The sequence below is a fragment of the Asparagus officinalis genome, chromosome 8, assembly GCF_001876935.1.
Source record: "Asparagus officinalis chromosome 8, Aspof.V1, whole genome shotgun sequence".
Classification (NCBI taxonomy): Eukaryota; Viridiplantae; Streptophyta; class Magnoliopsida; order Asparagales; family Asparagaceae; genus Asparagus; species Asparagus officinalis.
The window spans coordinates 124,605,485-124,623,446 of record NC_033801.1 but is presented as its reverse complement, the minus strand read 5'-3'; the positions used below and the strand labels follow the sequence as shown (position 1 = coordinate 124,623,446).

Genomic DNA, 17,962 nt, shown 5'->3' with positions numbered 1-17,962 from the left:
ACTAATTTCAAAACACTTAGAAGACTCGGTGGTACTAATTCAAAACATAAAGATTTGGGGAACCAAATGCAAAGTATAAAAATTTGGGAGACTAATTCAAATCATGAAAGATTTGGGGGACTACTATGGAAAACCCCATTACTAATATTGAATGTTTAATTTTTACAAAAATCATCTTCAAGTGAGGGTCAGACTGCAGTCAACCATCTTGATCTGAGAAATTTAGTTAAAATTTTCATCAGAAAATATGTCAAGGTGACTGATTACAATCGAAACCCAAAACTTTGATGATGATTTTTTTCCCACAATAATCAGTTCTTATGGAAAGAAGAACCTATAATTAGCTTTTCGGAAAATTTTCCTTTCCAAAAGAACAATTTCAAGGAAATCTTTCAACTTCTTATTTGTTATTCAACTATGGTTTGCGTCAAAAAACTCCTAATAATTTAGAATGACCTGGTCCTTTCCTACTGCTAAGAAATTCGCATATCTACAATGAAACCACGTCACCCTCCTAATATCCTCACATCCTTGATAAAAGGAGGAAAATTTTGACAAGTGAAGGTGCATCGCTTTCGGGTCTCTCTCTTGCCAGAGGTGGCCTTCCCTCTTCCTTTCTCTCTTCTTCACGGTTTCCTCATGGACTTTTCATTCAAACCCACAAACCTTTCTCTCTGTTTTCGCTTGAATTTCTCCGTGCAATGTTTTGATTTTGGCTGAGGTCTAATTTGGGTTCGCCTCTTTCCCATTATTGTTATTTTTTTTTTGGTGTTTGTTTGCTTGCACTCTATTTTAGCTCCGATTTTGATTAATTACAAGAACCATTTGGGGTTTGTTGAATTATGGGTTTTCTATGTCTAGCTCCATTTTTTTTTTTTTTTTGCTTGCACTCTATTTTAGCTCCAATTTTGATTAATCGTTCGATGCTTTATTCAAATGCCCATTTTGGGGTTTGTCAAAATTTGGGTTTTCTACGTCTTATGTTGCTTCAATTGTCAGATAAATGGGTTTGAATTCTTTGTTGCTGATTTTGATTTTGTTTGCTTTTTGAGGCAGTTCAATTAAGCTAGAACAATTGGAAGGAGCGATGGGTGGAAACTTCGGCCCAACCGAGCAACTTCTCTGGCCAATTTCGGTGTTTTCAGGCATCATCATGTGCAAAATCGTAAGCAGTGCTTCTGTACATTGCCCTTTTCAACTGTCACGTTGGTTTTTTGTTTACTGGATATGAAATTTTATTAGGGTTGCGTTTTGGATTTCGTTAGGAATTTTGTAGTCATGGGTGGTGGCTTCATTTAACTGTGTTTTGTACTTTTTAGCTGCGCTTGTATATGGAAAATGAGGACCACGCGAAATCGAAGGATTGTGGGGTTTTAAAAGGCTTATACACTGTTCACATTTCTGTACAAGGATGTGCTTTCGTTGGTGGGAGAAATTTACGAAGTACTATTTTCAGATCTTATGAGAATTAAGGATGGGGAGTCGAGAAAGAGTCCCCAGCCGCCTTGCATTACTCCAAAAAGATAGGTTGGTTACATTAAAAGGTCAAATCAATAATCCCCAGCAAGAGGATATTGGCATCAAAATTCTATCAAAAGGACAAAAAATTGTTTGCACTCTGTACACCCAAGTACAATTCCTTCCACAGCATTTATACCTACTACGCATTATCTAATTTGTAGTCTCAATCTGCCTATGAACCTCATCCGCAAAGAACTCCATAGTTCTGCCCATAGTTGCACGGAACCCGGTTCGTTCGGTTCACGGGACGGGTACGGGAGCGTGGTACGCTGCTCATTAGGAATCGGGTACGAGGGGGTAGGTTTATGCGGTCTGATAGGGTACGTGGTAAGCTTTAGGTTCGGTTCTTAAATGTAGGAATTAGACGTTTTGCAAGAGTCAAATTTAAGAAATATGCTAGTTGATATCAGTAATGGTTAAAAAAACCTTGAGAATTATGTTACAATAAGGTATGCATACTTTATTTGGTAAATTTCTCGCAGTATTTGTCGTTTATGCTTTTAAAAAGAGTTTCCCCCCTAAATTTTAACCGGTTTGAATTTTAAATCGGGTCGTGTTCCACACCAATCTGGAACGATTGAACTCGGAACATGATTTGCTATAGCGTCCCAAGTTCCCGACATCTATGTTTCAGCCCCCAGTGAACACCTCCTCTCTATCAACAAATATCATCAAGTTACCTTCAACAGCAGCGAATTCTAAAAATTCTCTTTCATTAGCGGCAGCCATCTCTAAATTTGTAGCTCCAGCATTAGTTTCTGACCACAAAACATTACGGGCACCACCTTCTGTAAACAGCTACTGTTCCACCAGAAGCATTTGCTGCTCTGAATTTGCATTTTCTGTGGCACAGCATCCTTGTACCTAGCTGGAAGGTGACCTATCCAAAAGCCGCAAAATGATTAATTTTACCAAGAATTTCCAATGCATCTTTCCTTTTTGATTGAAAAATTCTTATATTTCTCTCATACCAAACAGACCAAACAAGAGCACAGACATGAATATCCCAACTCGATCTATTATCGTTAGAAACATGAACTTTTCTCCATCATGACCGCAAATCGTTAAGACTTTCAAAATCTCCAACCACCTGAAACTTAAACATTAGAGAGTTCCACAAAGAAGACACATAATCACGTTTCATTCTCCATTTCACATAACGCACATTCCCTATCCACTAGCACTCCCTTTCTTCATTAATAAAGTCTTTGTATTAAGTTTTTCCATGATAGCCAGCCACACATGCATTTGAACTTTACTAGGCATTGGAACACTCCAAATATATTCAAAAGCACATTTTAAACCCCCATCACTAAGAAATTGATAACAAGTTTTTACAGTAAAAGTCCCTTTACTTTCCCATCTCCAAATTCTAACATCACATCCATCAGAAATTACAATGTCATTAGTCCTCTCTAACATTTCTAAGAATTGAAGCACCAGATCACCATGAATTTGTCAAACAAATGATGTATTCCATACCCAATTCCCATCTACAAAATTTATCTTGGATCTAACAGAAGTATTTGGCTCATCAGCTAATTGATATAGCTCAGGGTATAAAGTAGCTAGAGAAGAACCAACACACCACTTGTCCAACCAAAAGTAAGTGTTACTTCCGTTCCCCACCACCACTTTAGTACTTGCCAAAAAACCACCTAAAGAACTGAGAATGTCTTTACAAAATCTAGACACAGTCAATCTATGATTAGACTCTAGCACCCCTATGTGGTACTAATTTGATAAAACAATTTTTTTTCCAAGGAGGTAGAGAATTATCATTCCATCTCGTCTAATGAGTAAAGCTTTATTCATTAAATCAACAATTCCCAATCCTCCATAATTTTTAGGCTTAGAGATATTACTCCATGCAACTAAATTTCCAGCTCTCCAATTTTTAGCTCCTTCTGTCCAGAAATTTCTCCTCTAATACAATCAATTCTATCACAAACCCATTTTAGGAGTAAAAATAAAGACATCCAAAACAGGGGAATGACAGAACAAACATAATTTACTAACACTAACCTACGCCCTCTAGATAAAGTTTTTGCTTTCCAATTGGACAGTCTTCTCTCTACTTTCTCAATAAGAGGATACCAATCACTTTTCGCCAATTTGTCAGGTCGTAGAGGAACCCCAAGATAAGAAATAGGGAATGATCCTTCTTGACAATTCATAATCAGAGCTACTTGCTGCTGTAAAACCTTATTTTTGAGCGAAAACGGAAGAGAAATGTATAATAGGGATTGAGGGGGTTCCGATAATGGGATGAAAATTTCCTTTTCCGTGTTGTGTTTTCTCAAAGAGAAAACTACTTTATATATAGAGGCTACATCTCATTATCTCCACTCCCTCAAAGACTGCCTCAGATATCTGAGAGAGATATTCTCTCTAACAACCTACTACCCATCAGATATCTGACAGAGATGTTCTCTCTAACAACCCACTATCCATCATCATCTCAACAAAATATTCTTCTGTTGAGCTATTAGTGGTTGAGTTGGTCACTAATTTGAATGAGTCAAATAACATCTCCTACTTGACCAATTAAACCAAGTGATACGTCTCCCACTATCTATGAGATCAGATATTTCTTCATACCATTACTGTCACTATTCGTCAAAAGAGTAATTCTTATTTCATTATTCATGAAATTTTACTTAGGCATTATTTATTCCTAAGTTCCATCAAACTTAAATGTTTGATAAAAGATTTTGTTGTTATTCATTTTGTCAAAGGATTAACAATCATATATATAGTAGGGATGCAAGTCAATTTAACGTATCCCTTTTCTATAATATCTCGAATATAGTGATACTAGATCTCAACGTGTTTTCCTTTGGATCTATTCGCACCACTATTGATCAAGCTAATCGCTGTTAGATTATCATAATAAATATCAACATGTCCTTCTAACAAATTGAGATCTAAATCAGTCAAAAACCGTCTTATCAAACAATATGTATAGTTGCTATATTGCAAACTATGTATCTTGCTTCTTGTGTGTATCTAGCAACACCTTATTTCTTGCTACTCTAAGAAACAACTCCTCCTCCAAAGATGAACAAATATTCCGAATTCAACTTTCCATCATCTTTAGCACCTCCAAAATTTACATTGGAGTAACCGAGGAGATGAAGCGAATTGGCTTGATAAACCAATCTGTGACAATATACCTCTAATACACTTCATAATTCTTTTAACACTTTCTCAATATGCTAGTCCTGGATTGTTTTGATATTGACTAACTAGACTTATACCTCTAATATATATTAAGCTTCCAACTGCTTGAGCATAAAAAACATCTAATAGCTTTTGCCCCTTTTTAGTGCTTTGCTCTTTACACAGTCTCTCTCATGATCAATGGAGTTGGTGTCGGATTAGAATTTTCCATTCCAAACCTTTTAACAACCGGTCTTAAATATTTTTTCTGGTTTAGCTTAGCATTCTAAACTTTCTATCTCGAACTATTTAAATTCTAATGACATATGATGTATCTCCCATGTCTTTCGTTTTAAATTTTTCGCTGAGATCTGCCTTGGTTTTGTTCAACATTTCCATGTCATTGTTGGCGAGAAATATCATCTACATATAAGGCTAATATAGTAAATTTGCTCTCATTTTTCGAGACATATACACAATCATCTAATCTATTTTGAATAAAACCAAGTTTGGTGACCGTATCATGAAAATTGAGATGCCTTTATCAAGAAGATTGTTTTAAACTGTATAAAGACTTCATTAATTTGTAAACTTTATATTCCTGTCCTTCCACCAGCAAACGTTCCGGTTGTTATATATATATCACTTATTTTAACTCTTCGTCAAGGAATGTTGTTTTAACATCCATTTGGAATAACTCCAAATCAAGATATGCAACAATAACCAAAATAATTGTAATAGATTCAAATTTAGCGACATTAGAATATGTCTCCTGAAAGTCTACTCCTGTCTTCTGGTTATAATCCTTAGCAACTAACCGTGCTTTGAATTTATCAATAGACCAATCAATACATTATTTCTTTTTAAGCACTCATTTACATCCTATGACTTTTCTATTTTTTCGGTAGATCACATAACTCCCAAATCTTATTCTTCTATAGAATCAAGTTTTTTTCTCATGGCTTCTAGGCATAAAGCTGATTCATGTGATTTCATAACATTAGAGAAGATTAAGGGATTTTATTCCTTCTATATTTGTATCTTTCGAGAAACAAGATGATTTACATGAATATAAATAGTAATCATCCATCCATGAAGGTTGTGGTCTTGACCTTTTGTTGCCTACAACCGGTTGATGAGATACATCATTTTTCATAGGTATTTCGTCATTTTTAAGGTTAGGTTCATCGATAATATCTGGATTATTAGTGGGAACAACATTGTAATAACTAATAATCATCATCTATTACAGTTAAAAGTTTTGTTTTTTCTTGAACTTATTCTTCTTCCTCTAAATTTTCTAGAAATGTAACGTCTCTGCTTTCAATAAGCCCTTTTTCTTTATTGTATAACTTATAACATTTTAACTTTTCTGGATACCCTATAAATCCACACTTTATAGTTTTAAAGTCGAATTTATCTCTAGGTTTGTATGGAATGAGAACATAGGCTATAGATACTCACTTGCTGAGATGACTTAGATCAGGTTTCCTCTCATTTCATAATTCATAATGCATAGATGCAACTCATTTGGTGAGAATTCTATTCAAAATATAATTTACAGTTAGCAATGCTTCTTACTATAATCTTTTAGAGAGACCAAAATAAGATAACATGCATCTAACTACATTTGACAATATTCTATTTTTTTAGCAACACTATTCTATTATGGTGTATATAACATTATTGTATGCATTTTAATTCCATGTTGAATACAGTAACTCACAAATTCTTTAGAACTATAAGTTCTCAAAGTTTTGATTTTCATTCAATTTAGTTTCCAACTTCTATTTTGTATCTCTTAAAGCATTCAAAGGTCTTCTATATGTAAAATTGAAATAATCATCTATAAAAGTGATAAAATATTCTTTATTACTATGAGTTTTAACACTTAGGAGAACAAAAACATTCAAGTGTATTAACCCTAAAAGTTCATTGGCTCTTTATCTGCCAATAAAAGATTCTCTAATCATTTTATCAATTAAACAATGTTCACATAGGGTAATTGAACATTAGATAGTGTAGGCAACAAGTTTATTTTGATAATTTCTTTTATTTTTAAAATACTAGCATGCCCTAGTCTAGAATACTACAATTCAGACTCAGAAATATAACAGACACGTAGTTCAACTTCAAATCTGAAATTTTTTATCAGAATTATTATAAACTACTAGAAGAACATAATTCATGCTTGGTTACATATTTTTTCATAGCATATACTTTATTTTTTTGCCTATAAAAACATTGTTATTATAGAACCTAATTTTCAACCATTTCTTCATCAAGGTGGGAACATAGATCATATTGCACCAGATGCCTAGCATGTTAAACATATCTTTGCGGACAAGAACACTGCCCCTAAAGTCCAATACGTACAAACCAATATCTTCTACATAGAGGTAGATATTGTTTTCCATATAAATTATCTGCTCACCTTTCTTCAGCTCGATGAACTCTATGACTCCATTCTTATCCTTTGCGATATCCTTTGCGATATGCCTTGTCCCACCGAAGTCGATCCACCAACTATTAATATCCGTCATCGTAACGTTGCATTCCGTTACACTGATGAATTCTCTTTTGCTAGTACTTCCTTGTTTCAGACGCTTATAGCCTTCTTTATTCTCCTGTTTTTCAACTTGTGGGCAAGAAAGCCTAAAATGCCCGAACTTTCCATAATTATAGCAAGCTCTATGGGTACTTTCTTCCTCTTAAATTGCTGCAATTTCTGTCCTTGTAGTTGTGATTTGTTAGGGCCAAGGTTTCTATAGCTTTAAGCATTATGCCTCTAGCAGACATAATTCATCTTTTGATGCACTATGTTCAGTTCTGGTTACTTCCTGCTGGCTATTAAGTCTTATTTTATCGCTAGTTATATAGGAAGATCATTAACAGATTTAATGATAGAGTTCATTCTTAATGTGGTGGTAGCCATAGCAAGAGAAGGGGGAAGAATATTCAAAATGGTTGACACTTGCATTCTTTTCAGATTTTAGTCCCAACAGTAGAAAAATCCTTAGTCATGATAATCATCTTATTAATATACTCTATGATATTGGCTCCTTCTTGCATATGACAAGAATTATACTTATATAAGAGGAACTGAATGTTAACTTCAGAGGCAGTGTCGTATTTTTCTTTAATAGCTTTCCACATGTCCATGAAAGTTTTGCATGTTTAAAAAACTTTGATTAAATTATCTTCCATGAACATGAGCATCATGCTTTTTCCTTATTATCTTTCAACTTCCACTACTCTAACTATTTCAAGGGTTGGAGCAGTGATTTTGATTACATCATTGATATTATCATGAATAAGAGCATATCCTATTTTTCTATGGGACCGACATTAAATTTTTTAATATTTTTTTCTTATGATAGAACAAATTTACTAGCCATTCGGTAGAGAACTAAAACTAAAATTTTAATTTTGTCGAATTTTTTTTAGATATGTGTACTATGAATACTACAAAAAATATACATGAATTTCTATTTAAATAAAAATGAAATAAATTAAAATGGACCTGGCTATTGTGAGTTTAGAATTGAAGCTCCAATTCTAGAAAGGTCGTCACTTAGTGGTGTTGATCATAGAAGCACTTGTCGAAGTCGATTCGAACTCCGTTTGGAGATGTTCCGCCAGTGCTTGGTTGTGTTGAACTGGATCTGCAGGGTGCTGAGCTGACAGTTGCAAATGGCTTAAGTGACTATAAGGTAGAGGAGGAGGACCCAATGAGTTCACAAGGAATAGCTGCCTAAAAAAATGATAAAAACTCAGTGGAAGCAGGGTCACGTATGAAGATGCTACATTAGGAAGTGAGAAATAGAAACTTTTGAGCTCTTTGGAGTAAATAAAAAAAATATATAATGGGTAATGGTGAGGGCAGGTTCACGTGATGATTGTTGAGAGAATAAAACAACCACAAAAAATAAAATGAAAAAAGACTTTGGCTAGTGGAATTCACGAGTGAAGTTTGGGAGCAGCTCAAAGCTTTCTTTTTCTTGGGAAGAGATAGGTGAGAGAAAGAAAACTTTGAGTACAGAACTATTGTGGCAAAAAAAAAAAAACAAACAAACAAACAAAAAAAAGGCTACATATCTCTTTAATTTCGAAGAGAAAGGTAGCTATTGGTTTTAGGCAGGTAGAAGATATAAAACATAGAATAACTAGCTCAGATACTACTGAGCGAAAACAAAAGAGAAATGTGTAATGAGTTTTTGAGGGGGCTCCAGCAATGGGATTGGGTTTTACTTTTCTATGTTGTGTTTTCTCAAAGAGAAGACTGCTCTATATATAGAGGCTACACCCCATCATCTCCACCCCCTCAGAGACTGCCTCAAATATCCGAGAGAGAGATTCTCTCAAACAACACACTACTTATTATCCTCTCAACAAAATGTCCTTATGTTGAGCTATTAGTGGTTAAATTGATCACTAATTTAAATGGGTCAAACAATACATTTTTTGTAAACGAACAATTGAGCTCTTCATAAAGTTGATTTTTAATCCTGAAACCATTTCAAAACCATATAACAACATCTTCAAAATGGTTAATTGCTCCTTATTAGACTTACAAAAGATTAATGTGTCATCAGCGTATTGCAAACAGAGAACCTTTCTACATGAATCTGGTCCTAATCCTAACCCATTTGTTTCAGCTAGTAACATCATCTTTGTAAAAGCATCAGCTGCTAATACAAACAGCAATGGAGAAAGAGGATCTCCTTGTCTCACCCCTCTTCTAGAAAACACCCACTTTCCTGGTTCACCATTTAAGAGAATGGCAGATTTACCTCCTTGCAAACGAATGCTAATCCAATTAATCCGATTCTCTTCAAATCCTTTTGCTTTCAAAATTTCTAGGATAAACCTCCAATCCAAAAGGTCATATGCTTTAGTGAAATCGAATTCATAGAACTCCTCAAACAACCTGTACACATCTTCCTTAACAATTTCCCAATATTCTTGAAAAAGAAAAAAGGTGTAGCCTCTTATTTTGTTGGTAGCAAAACTACGTGAACTAAGGTTGGAACAACAGAATAGAAGTGTCTAATTTACACCAATTGAACCAAAGTTTCAGGTCCATTAAATGAGTAAATTTTATGACAGAAACAACTATCTTTATACTAATCAAGCTAGTAGATTAGAATCCATGCTCTTGATTTATCGCTTTTCATTGAAATGTTAATGTTTACTATGATCTAAAATGTGTTTGTGGTTAACAGTGAGAACTATTAATATGTTAGCAATCAACGTTATGTTGTTTCTAGTCCCTTGGATATGCAAATGTGTATCCTATTAGTTAGTACCTTTGTTATGATCTTATATACTACATTCAAAATGTTTATAGGTCCATAATCACCAGCAAAGCAAGCATCCATTTTTTTAGGAATCAGAACAATATAAGCATAGTTTAATCTATCCAATTCTAATTTTCCCTCATAGAACTCCTCAAACAACCTGTACACATCTTCCTTAACAATTTCCCAATATTCTTGAAAAAGAAAAAAGGTGTAGCCTCTTATTTTGTTGGTAGCAAAACTACGTGAACTAAGGTTGGAACAACAGAATAGAAGTGTCTAATTTACACCAATTGAACCAAAGTTTCAGGTCCATTAAATGAGTAAATTTTATGACAGAAACAACTATCTTTATACTAATCAAGCTAGTAGATTAGAATCCATGCTCTTGATTTATCGCTTTTCATTGAAATGTTAATGTTTACTATGATCTAAAATGTGTTTGTGGTTAACAGTGAGAACTATTAATATGTTAGCGATCAACGTTATGTTGTTTCTAGTCCCTTGGATATGCAAATGTGTATATTATGTGGTTGGGCTTTTGAAATGTCTGAAATTGCTAAAGTTAAGTGCCTGACATGGAAATATTGAACCATTTGTGGTGCCATTAGCTTTGCCTATATTATCTTTATCATATTAACATAAGGAAAGCTGAAAAGAGTTGATCGAGAATTTAAGTAGGATGGGCTATATTATCTTTATCATATTAACATAAGGAAAGCTGAAAAGAGTTGATCGAGAATTTAAGTAGGATGGGAGATGTGGAATTCTGAAAGGAAACATAAGGAAAGCTGAAAAGAGTTGATCGAGAATTTAAGTAGGATGGGAGATGTGGAATTCTGAAAGGAAAGCCTAAGTAAGAACATAAAAATTGTTTGCCAGAGTGATTGAAGCATCGAAACCTAAGGAATTACTTTGACGTTTATTACATGAATTATCTCATTTTTTATAATGTAAGGATTTGGAATGGTGGTTGATGTCATCCTTCAGATTGTAGGCTAGCATCCTTCGTTTCTCTAGAGCAAAAGCCACAATAGTCTTAACCGAGGATCTAATCTAATTCCCTTTTCAACCAATGAACTTGGAAATTATCCCCTTTTCAACCCTTTTTTTTTTGGGTCAGTAGTCAAGTTTTGATTACAACTACATTCAGAAATCAATTTGTGAGCATGATGAAGATATTTTATCATCCAATTTCTTAAGTTATCTCATTGCTGATATGTTTCTTTTGCTCATGTAGGTATATGAAATTACTGGTCAGATCAGCTTATCGTGCTTTAAGGGCTATAACAAGCTAACCAAATCACAGAAAATCGAGTGGAATAACAGGTGAAATTTTTTTATGATAGATTGTTTGCTTACTGTTCACTTCATTCTTTCTGTAAACGAATCATCAAATTACTTCTTCCTACAGGGGGTTTTCTACATTCCATTCAATTGTTGCTGCAGCAGTTTCTTTCTATTTGCTAGTTTTATCGGACACTTTCAAAGACGAGAATCCTGGTGGTTTAGTAGTGAATAGAAAATCAATTCTCTCTGATGCCATGTTTGGGGTATGTTTCTATCTTGGAATTTGTTTCTATGTTTTTTTTTTCTTTTTCTTTTTCTTGGAAGTAAATAGTTAATAGAATTATGTCTTTTTATCTCCTATGAAGCCTACCTACAAGCTTGTCAGTTCTTATTTTAAGTTCTATCAATTACTTTTTTCCTAAAAACACATCATCATTTATGTCCTATTGGAAGAACATTTAGATCCAAGACATATTTAACGTAATATAGATACTTGACTCGTATTATCGATTCATGTAATTTCCTACAGATTTCGCTGGGTTATTTTCTCACAGACATGGCAATGATCCTGTGGCTTTTTCCATCATTAGGTGGAAAGGAATATGTAAGTACTTTCTTGCGTACACATGTTGTAAATTTTATATCTTGAGTTTATTCTAATTATTTACCACCCTATTATTGTCATTTCAGATCTTGCATCATGGAATTTCTATGTACTCAATTTTAATGTCTCTTATAAGTGGCCAAGCACATATCTACATTCTCATGGTTCTATTTTCTGAAATAACAACACCTTTTGTAAACTTACGATGGTATGTTTCATTTTGTTCTCTTGGCTTCATATACAAACTGAAGTTTATATTCTGAAACTAAAAGCAAAAGAAAATTTTTGTAGGTATCTAGATATAGCAGGTCAAAAGAGTTCTACACTTTACATTTACAATGGTGTAGCAATGTTTGTCGGTTGGCTGGTAAGAAATTAACCTCTTTGTATATTCCCAAAAAAAATCCTCATTTTGTAATATATTTTCCGTGCAGATAAGATTTTGTGAAAACACATGTTGTGTTTAGTTTCTCAGTGAAGTATAATCTTTTATATGCAAAGGAAACTAAATAAATATCTCAAACATGTAATGTGCCAGAGCAAGAAGGATAAGACATTTTATCTTATAAATGTCCAACAAATATATTAAATTAAAAATATATTATACAGTTGCACATTAAAAAGTGTCAGACATGTAAGCTTCATCATAGAACGGTTCATGCTATACAGATGACTATCAAAGCTACAAATTTTAATTAGTTCAGCTAATATAATAATCCTTATGATGCATCATTGCTTTTATCTACTAATGACATCGGGCAGGAAGTAAGCCTTTCCAATCCATCTTACTTCCTACATTGAAATGCATCACAAGTTTAATAATATGTTAAACAAATTATTTTGATGTTTTTCATTAAATTAAGTAGACCCGAAAATGGATACTGAATAAGTGTGATGCATATGAAATTAGCTTCAACTTGGTAATTCAAGAAAATCAATCGCAATAGAAACTCTGGCTTTCATGCTATACATTATTGAAAAATCTTTATTGATGGTGTATTTGATTTTAGGTTGCAAGGATAATTCTCTTCATCTACTTCTTCACCCATTTGTATCTTCACTTTGATCAGGTATGTTCTGCATTAGAGATATCTGATTTGAGCTTATAAGGCTGTATGTTAATCGAACACATTATACGAAATTATGAAAAAAATTATGAAATTTGTAAAAATTATGAAAAAAATTATGAAATTTGTAAGGTATATGAGTCATTTATTTGCATCTATTTACAGGTGAAGACAATATTTCCCTTGGGGTATTACAGTCTTCTCATCGGCCCTTGCATGCTTGCAGTACTGAATGTTGTATGGTTCAAGAAAATCTTGAGGGGCATGATCAAAACTATATCTAGAAAGAGACATGAACAATAATGTTTACTCAAAAAGGTATCTACGCTAATGTTAGTGTCTTCCTTTTCTTTTTAGTATGAAAGAAAAAGTGCCATGTTAGATTGAGAGGGCGTAGGCGATAATTTGTGATAGGGAATTTGGCTTAAAAGGTTTAATGAGGATTAGCTTCTTCTATTTCCTTTCGTCAACTAAACTTGAGTTTATTGTGCATTCATTCATGTGTCGGTTTCTTAATTTTATTATTATGGTCAGATTAACATTGAGTTTATTAGAATTTTGAACTATTGACATGTAGTAATAGAGATGTTACCGTCCTCTTCCTTCTCTCGATGATGAGAATTGATGATGACGATGTTAATCACGCTCTCTCTCTTTAGCAAAAGAGGAACATACATCTTGAAAAGAGTTATTATGGGGATTATTAATCATCACAGCAAAAGAGGAACATACATCTTGAAAAGAGTTATTATGGGGATTATTAATCATCACAAATTTGCATCTCCAATCAAGTCCCAAAAAAGTTTCTTTTGAAGTTCCTGGGTTGTTTTTGTAGTGTATGGATCACAGTGAACACGGGGAGTGCAAAAAGCAGGCAAAAGTTCAGTGGACATCATTTATGCCTTCAACACTCCTAATTCATTAGTGGGGGTCCCCAGCATTATCTTAGGCTCCACTTTTGGTCCTTTTTACAGAGTTCTGTTAAATGTCGCTGGCATGACGATGATGTGGCCTTACTATGCCAGTAAAAAAATTTAGTGAAAAACCAAGTCTATCCGCATCACTGCCACATTAACCAAAGAATAGTAAAATTATAAGTTTCTATTGAACTTGAAATTTTACTAACTTTTGCTGGTGTGACAGTGACATGGCAGAGTCACGCTATCGCCACATCGGTAAGATTTAAGTAAATTTTGTAAAAAGGATCTAGACTGATGACGGAGGTAACATCAGTGACCTCATGTGATAGCTTTCAAAGATCAAGAACTCGACTGATATTTGGCCAATACATCAAGACCCCTACTAAAGTTTTGTCTATGAATTACGTATATGTTGGATGATGTAAAGTTTTTATATAATTGATTGATTTGATGAAGGTAAGAAATTATGTTTGTAAACTCCTATGTTGTAAGTTTTTCTATATTTGTTTGAGGATAGATTACAGGTATCCTTCTCAGATGTACATTCAGTAGCACGTATTTCCCTTCAGACAATTATCTTAATTTTTTTTTCGCTTCTGAGCTTACCATTATTTTCGAATGTGGATAAATGTTATGTATATTGGGATTTCTATTGTTTCTCTTGAACGTTATCAAATAGGGGTAAAATTTTAAGGTATGATCATAAGATTTAGGGTTTTCCCTAGAAATTACTTTATATTTAGGGTCAATTCATGTAAATCATTTTATATTTCTAATTTTATGTCTAACCCATTTATAATGTTAGTTTTCCTTCCAATCAACCACTTAAACCCACTTTGTTGTAATAATTTTCCTAAAATCCTTAACAATATAAAGCACATGTAAAGTACAGGACCTTTCTTGTTGCTGCTCTGTAAGCTTTCCACTTGAGATTAAGTGAAGGTATTGTTGGAGTTTCATAGAAATTTTAGCAGCCAAGTCGAGTCAGGTAGGTTGATTAGGGGGAAAAAATTTAATTTCGTAAGTAGATCGGGTGGTTGATTGGAAGAAAAACTAACTTTGTATGTAGTCTAGGTATATATTATAAATATAATGTGGTTTATGTAAATTGGCCATAAAAATAAGGGGGTTTCAAAGCAAAAAAAAAAAAATCTAATATTTAATATTACTCCTCTAATAATAAGTAGAGCATTTGCATATATACCCCTCAAATCTTTCATATTTGTAAAACTATGCTCTAAATTTTGATATTTGCAAAATTATCCCCCAATTCTCTCATATTGAGTTTTTCTCTCCCTCCTGCTTAACAGTTTTAGTTTCAGAACGAAAAAATGGTGTAAGCATATTAAAAAGTATTCACAAATTTTGCCATTGTTCTATTTAGAAATCAATATTGTTCATTGTTAAGTTGAGGGGTAGAAAAACACAATAAGAGGGCATCTGGGGGCACTTTTTCAAAGGCGAAGATTTGGAGTATATATTTGCATATATAGAATATATAAGGGGCATATGTACAAAAACCATTTATACTTAATGGAGGTTCCTTCGCCGCTTTAGCTCGAGTGGGCCTAAATCGGGCTAAATCGCAATTGGGCTTTGTTTCCAGGCTAATACGCTGTCTATGTGATACTCGGAAAAGCCCGGCCCAACCTTGCATCCCAGAATATTTTATATCATCCAAATACCACGTCAGGAAATCATACGGATTATAACCGATCTGAACAATTAGAAAGTTTCCATATGATTTTATGGCCTAGAATTTGACTCCAGACTGGCTTATCAAAAAATAATAATGATAATAAATAAATAAAAATCATACTACAGTTAATGAATTAGCAAAAACAAAGGAAGTAAAGAGAAAGCTTATACATATCATGTATGCTTTAAGATCCGAGGCCTCCTCCCTCTTCAAAGAGTTATTTTCAATTTAACACATCAAATTTTCACTCAATTTCTTATTTTACTGCTCTTAATATAAATTTGCTTTTTAAAAAATGCTCTAAAAATGATTTTTGAACAATGACCGCTGAATTAACGATGAGAACGTGAAATGATAACTTCAATTCTTTTTCAACGTACCTACATTCTTTTCATTTTGTGACCATTAATTTTGTAAGGCAAAATATTATTGGTAATCATGTACAAATCTTTTTCTTGCCAGATCTACTGTCCTTGTTTGGATCAGTGAGAAATCGAACGAACATAAAAAATAAATGAAAGAAAGAAGAATAATAGGATGCTGGGGGTATATTTTAAACATTAATGTCTCAGGGATCCAAATAAGGGATCCAATGCATGAGACATGTGATGTGTCATCATCCGGTTGCATGATGCACTGTTCATAAATAATACATCATGCAACCGGATGGTGACACCTCACCTGTCTCATGCCTTGTTTTACTTTAGAATTAAATAATAGTAACAGTCGTAGAAGTTGAAACTTCCGAATGTCGTTTTCATAAATTTAAACCTCACATCGCTAAACTCGAACTTTTGAGACCTCCTTAACTTTTTCCCCCATAAATTATATTTACTTTTTTTTCCTATTCACATGACATACAATTATATATTAATGATAGACAATAACATGATAATTTTTTTATTTTAAAAAAAACTAAAGGAACTTTTTTAAAGAAAGTTGCTCCACGTTCCAATTCCACCCATTCATAAATTAACAATGTTTTTTTTGCAAGGATTTGAATCACAAGATGACGAACAATTGGTTATATTTATTTTTCTAAAGAAAAAAAAAAGAAAAGCAGATAAGCAAAAAATAAAAGTAAACAAAAGCATCTAATTCGTTTGCTTTTGCTTTTGTTCTCGTTCTTGCAATCTATCACATTTTCTTTGCGTACTCTCCCACACGCAACACAAACATGCATCAACTCTTGTTAATAGCGTGACGCAATTTCTTCCACAGTTCCTGCACTAATAATGCAATATTAATGGTACCTAAGTTGCTTAAATTTCAATAAAAAGGCAATCATGAACAATATCTATTATTTTCAGGCTAAATTACACTTAAATACCATAAATTGTATTTTGTGGTAAAAAAACCATAAGTTGTTTAAAAATTTGGCACATTAGTACCATCGATTGTGCAAATGTGAAACTATTTACCTGAATGTTTCTCTATAATAATTAAATGCTAATTTTAGAGCTTTTTAAATATTAATATTTGTTAAATTTGCTATTAAATCAACTGAAGTTTTTTTTAAGCTTATCTTAATTCGACTTTAAAATAGAGTTGGAATATGTTCAATAATAAATTTAATAAATATTAATTGCTAGAAAGTTATAAAGTTAACATGTTAGTGTCAAATGGGAACATTTAGATAAAAGTTTCATCGTTTGCATGATCAGGGATATTAACGTGCTAATTTTTTAACAACTTATGGTATATATGTACCAGGGAAATTTAGGCGGTATTTAAGTGCAATTTAGCCTACATTTTAATGATATATCTAAATTATTTTTTTAATGGGATATGAGATTTTTCATAATCATCCTATCCTTTTAATGCCCATGTTGGAAAATACATACAACTTTCGGAAAAAAATAATTAAAAGGATGGGACGAATCAATTGTTTATAGGTTTTATTATACAAACCATCACAAAATATAATGGTCTTTCAGAAAACCACTGTAATTTTTTTTATTTTCATACAACCACGACAATGTATAGTGGTTTTCTAGAGAACCACCATAATTTTTTTTCTTTTCATAGAACCACCATAAAAATATACATCCATAACAAAGTGCCACCAAATTATAATTTTACATCTATATCATGTTTAACTAAATAATATGCTAAATCCCTAAAATATCCTCATGATGGGCCCACCAGCATATTATTGTATTTTCTCAAACCAACAAAATACGCGAGCACGGTTGATGACCCAGATGGTTGGGAGGTTGAATATGGTTCCAGCTATCTTGGATTTAATTCTCGGTCGCCTCATTATCAAAATGAATAAATAAATAAATAAAACAAAAGAAAATACCTTATTTTTCCTCTAAAACTTTGTTAACTCCCTTAAAGAAGTTTAATTCCCTTCAAATACCAACACATCCTCTCTAAAAATTTGTCATAATGAG

At 33.1% G+C, this 17,962-nt stretch overlaps 1 protein-coding gene across 4 annotated transcripts; it reads left to right on the top strand.

The window, feature by feature from the left end:
- Positions 507 to 14,380, top strand: LOC109822309 (transmembrane protein 56). Of its 4 annotated transcripts, none has more exons than XM_020388494.1 (10): positions 507 to 597; positions 1,057 to 1,165; positions 11,224 to 11,312; positions 11,398 to 11,536; positions 11,803 to 11,877; positions 11,964 to 12,085; positions 12,169 to 12,244; positions 12,888 to 12,947; positions 13,110 to 13,262; positions 13,780 to 14,380. In XM_020388494.1, the coding sequence occupies exons 2-9, from the start codon at positions 1,088 to 1,090 to the stop codon at positions 13,245 to 13,247; spliced, it is 777 nt and encodes a 258-aa protein (XP_020244083.1). In that variant the 5' UTR covers positions 507 to 597; positions 1,057 to 1,087; the 3' UTR covers positions 13,248 to 13,262; positions 13,780 to 14,380. The 4 variants fall into 4 exon arrangements, with proteins under 4 accessions (XP_020244083.1, XP_020244084.1, XP_020244085.1 ...); XM_020388495.1 differs by lacking the exon at positions 507 to 597 and adding an exon at positions 604 to 721; XM_020388496.1 differs by lacking the exon at positions 507 to 597 and adding an exon at positions 604 to 732 and having other exon boundaries at positions 14,088 to 14,380.

Bases quoted from the DNA above. Each gene is read 5' to 3' on its own strand.
- LOC109822309 (XM_020388494.1), top strand. From the start codon at position 1,088: ATGGGTGGAAACTTCGGCCCAACCGAGCAACTTCTCTGGCCAATTTCG. The intron at 11,313-11,397 runs GTGAAATTTTTT...TTCTTCCTACAG, and splicing joins AAAATCGAGTGGAATAACAG to GGGGTTTTCTACATTCCATT. The intron at 11,537-11,802 runs GTATGTTTCTAT...AATTTCCTACAG, and splicing joins TCTCTGATGCCATGTTTGGG to ATTTCGCTGGGTTATTTTCT.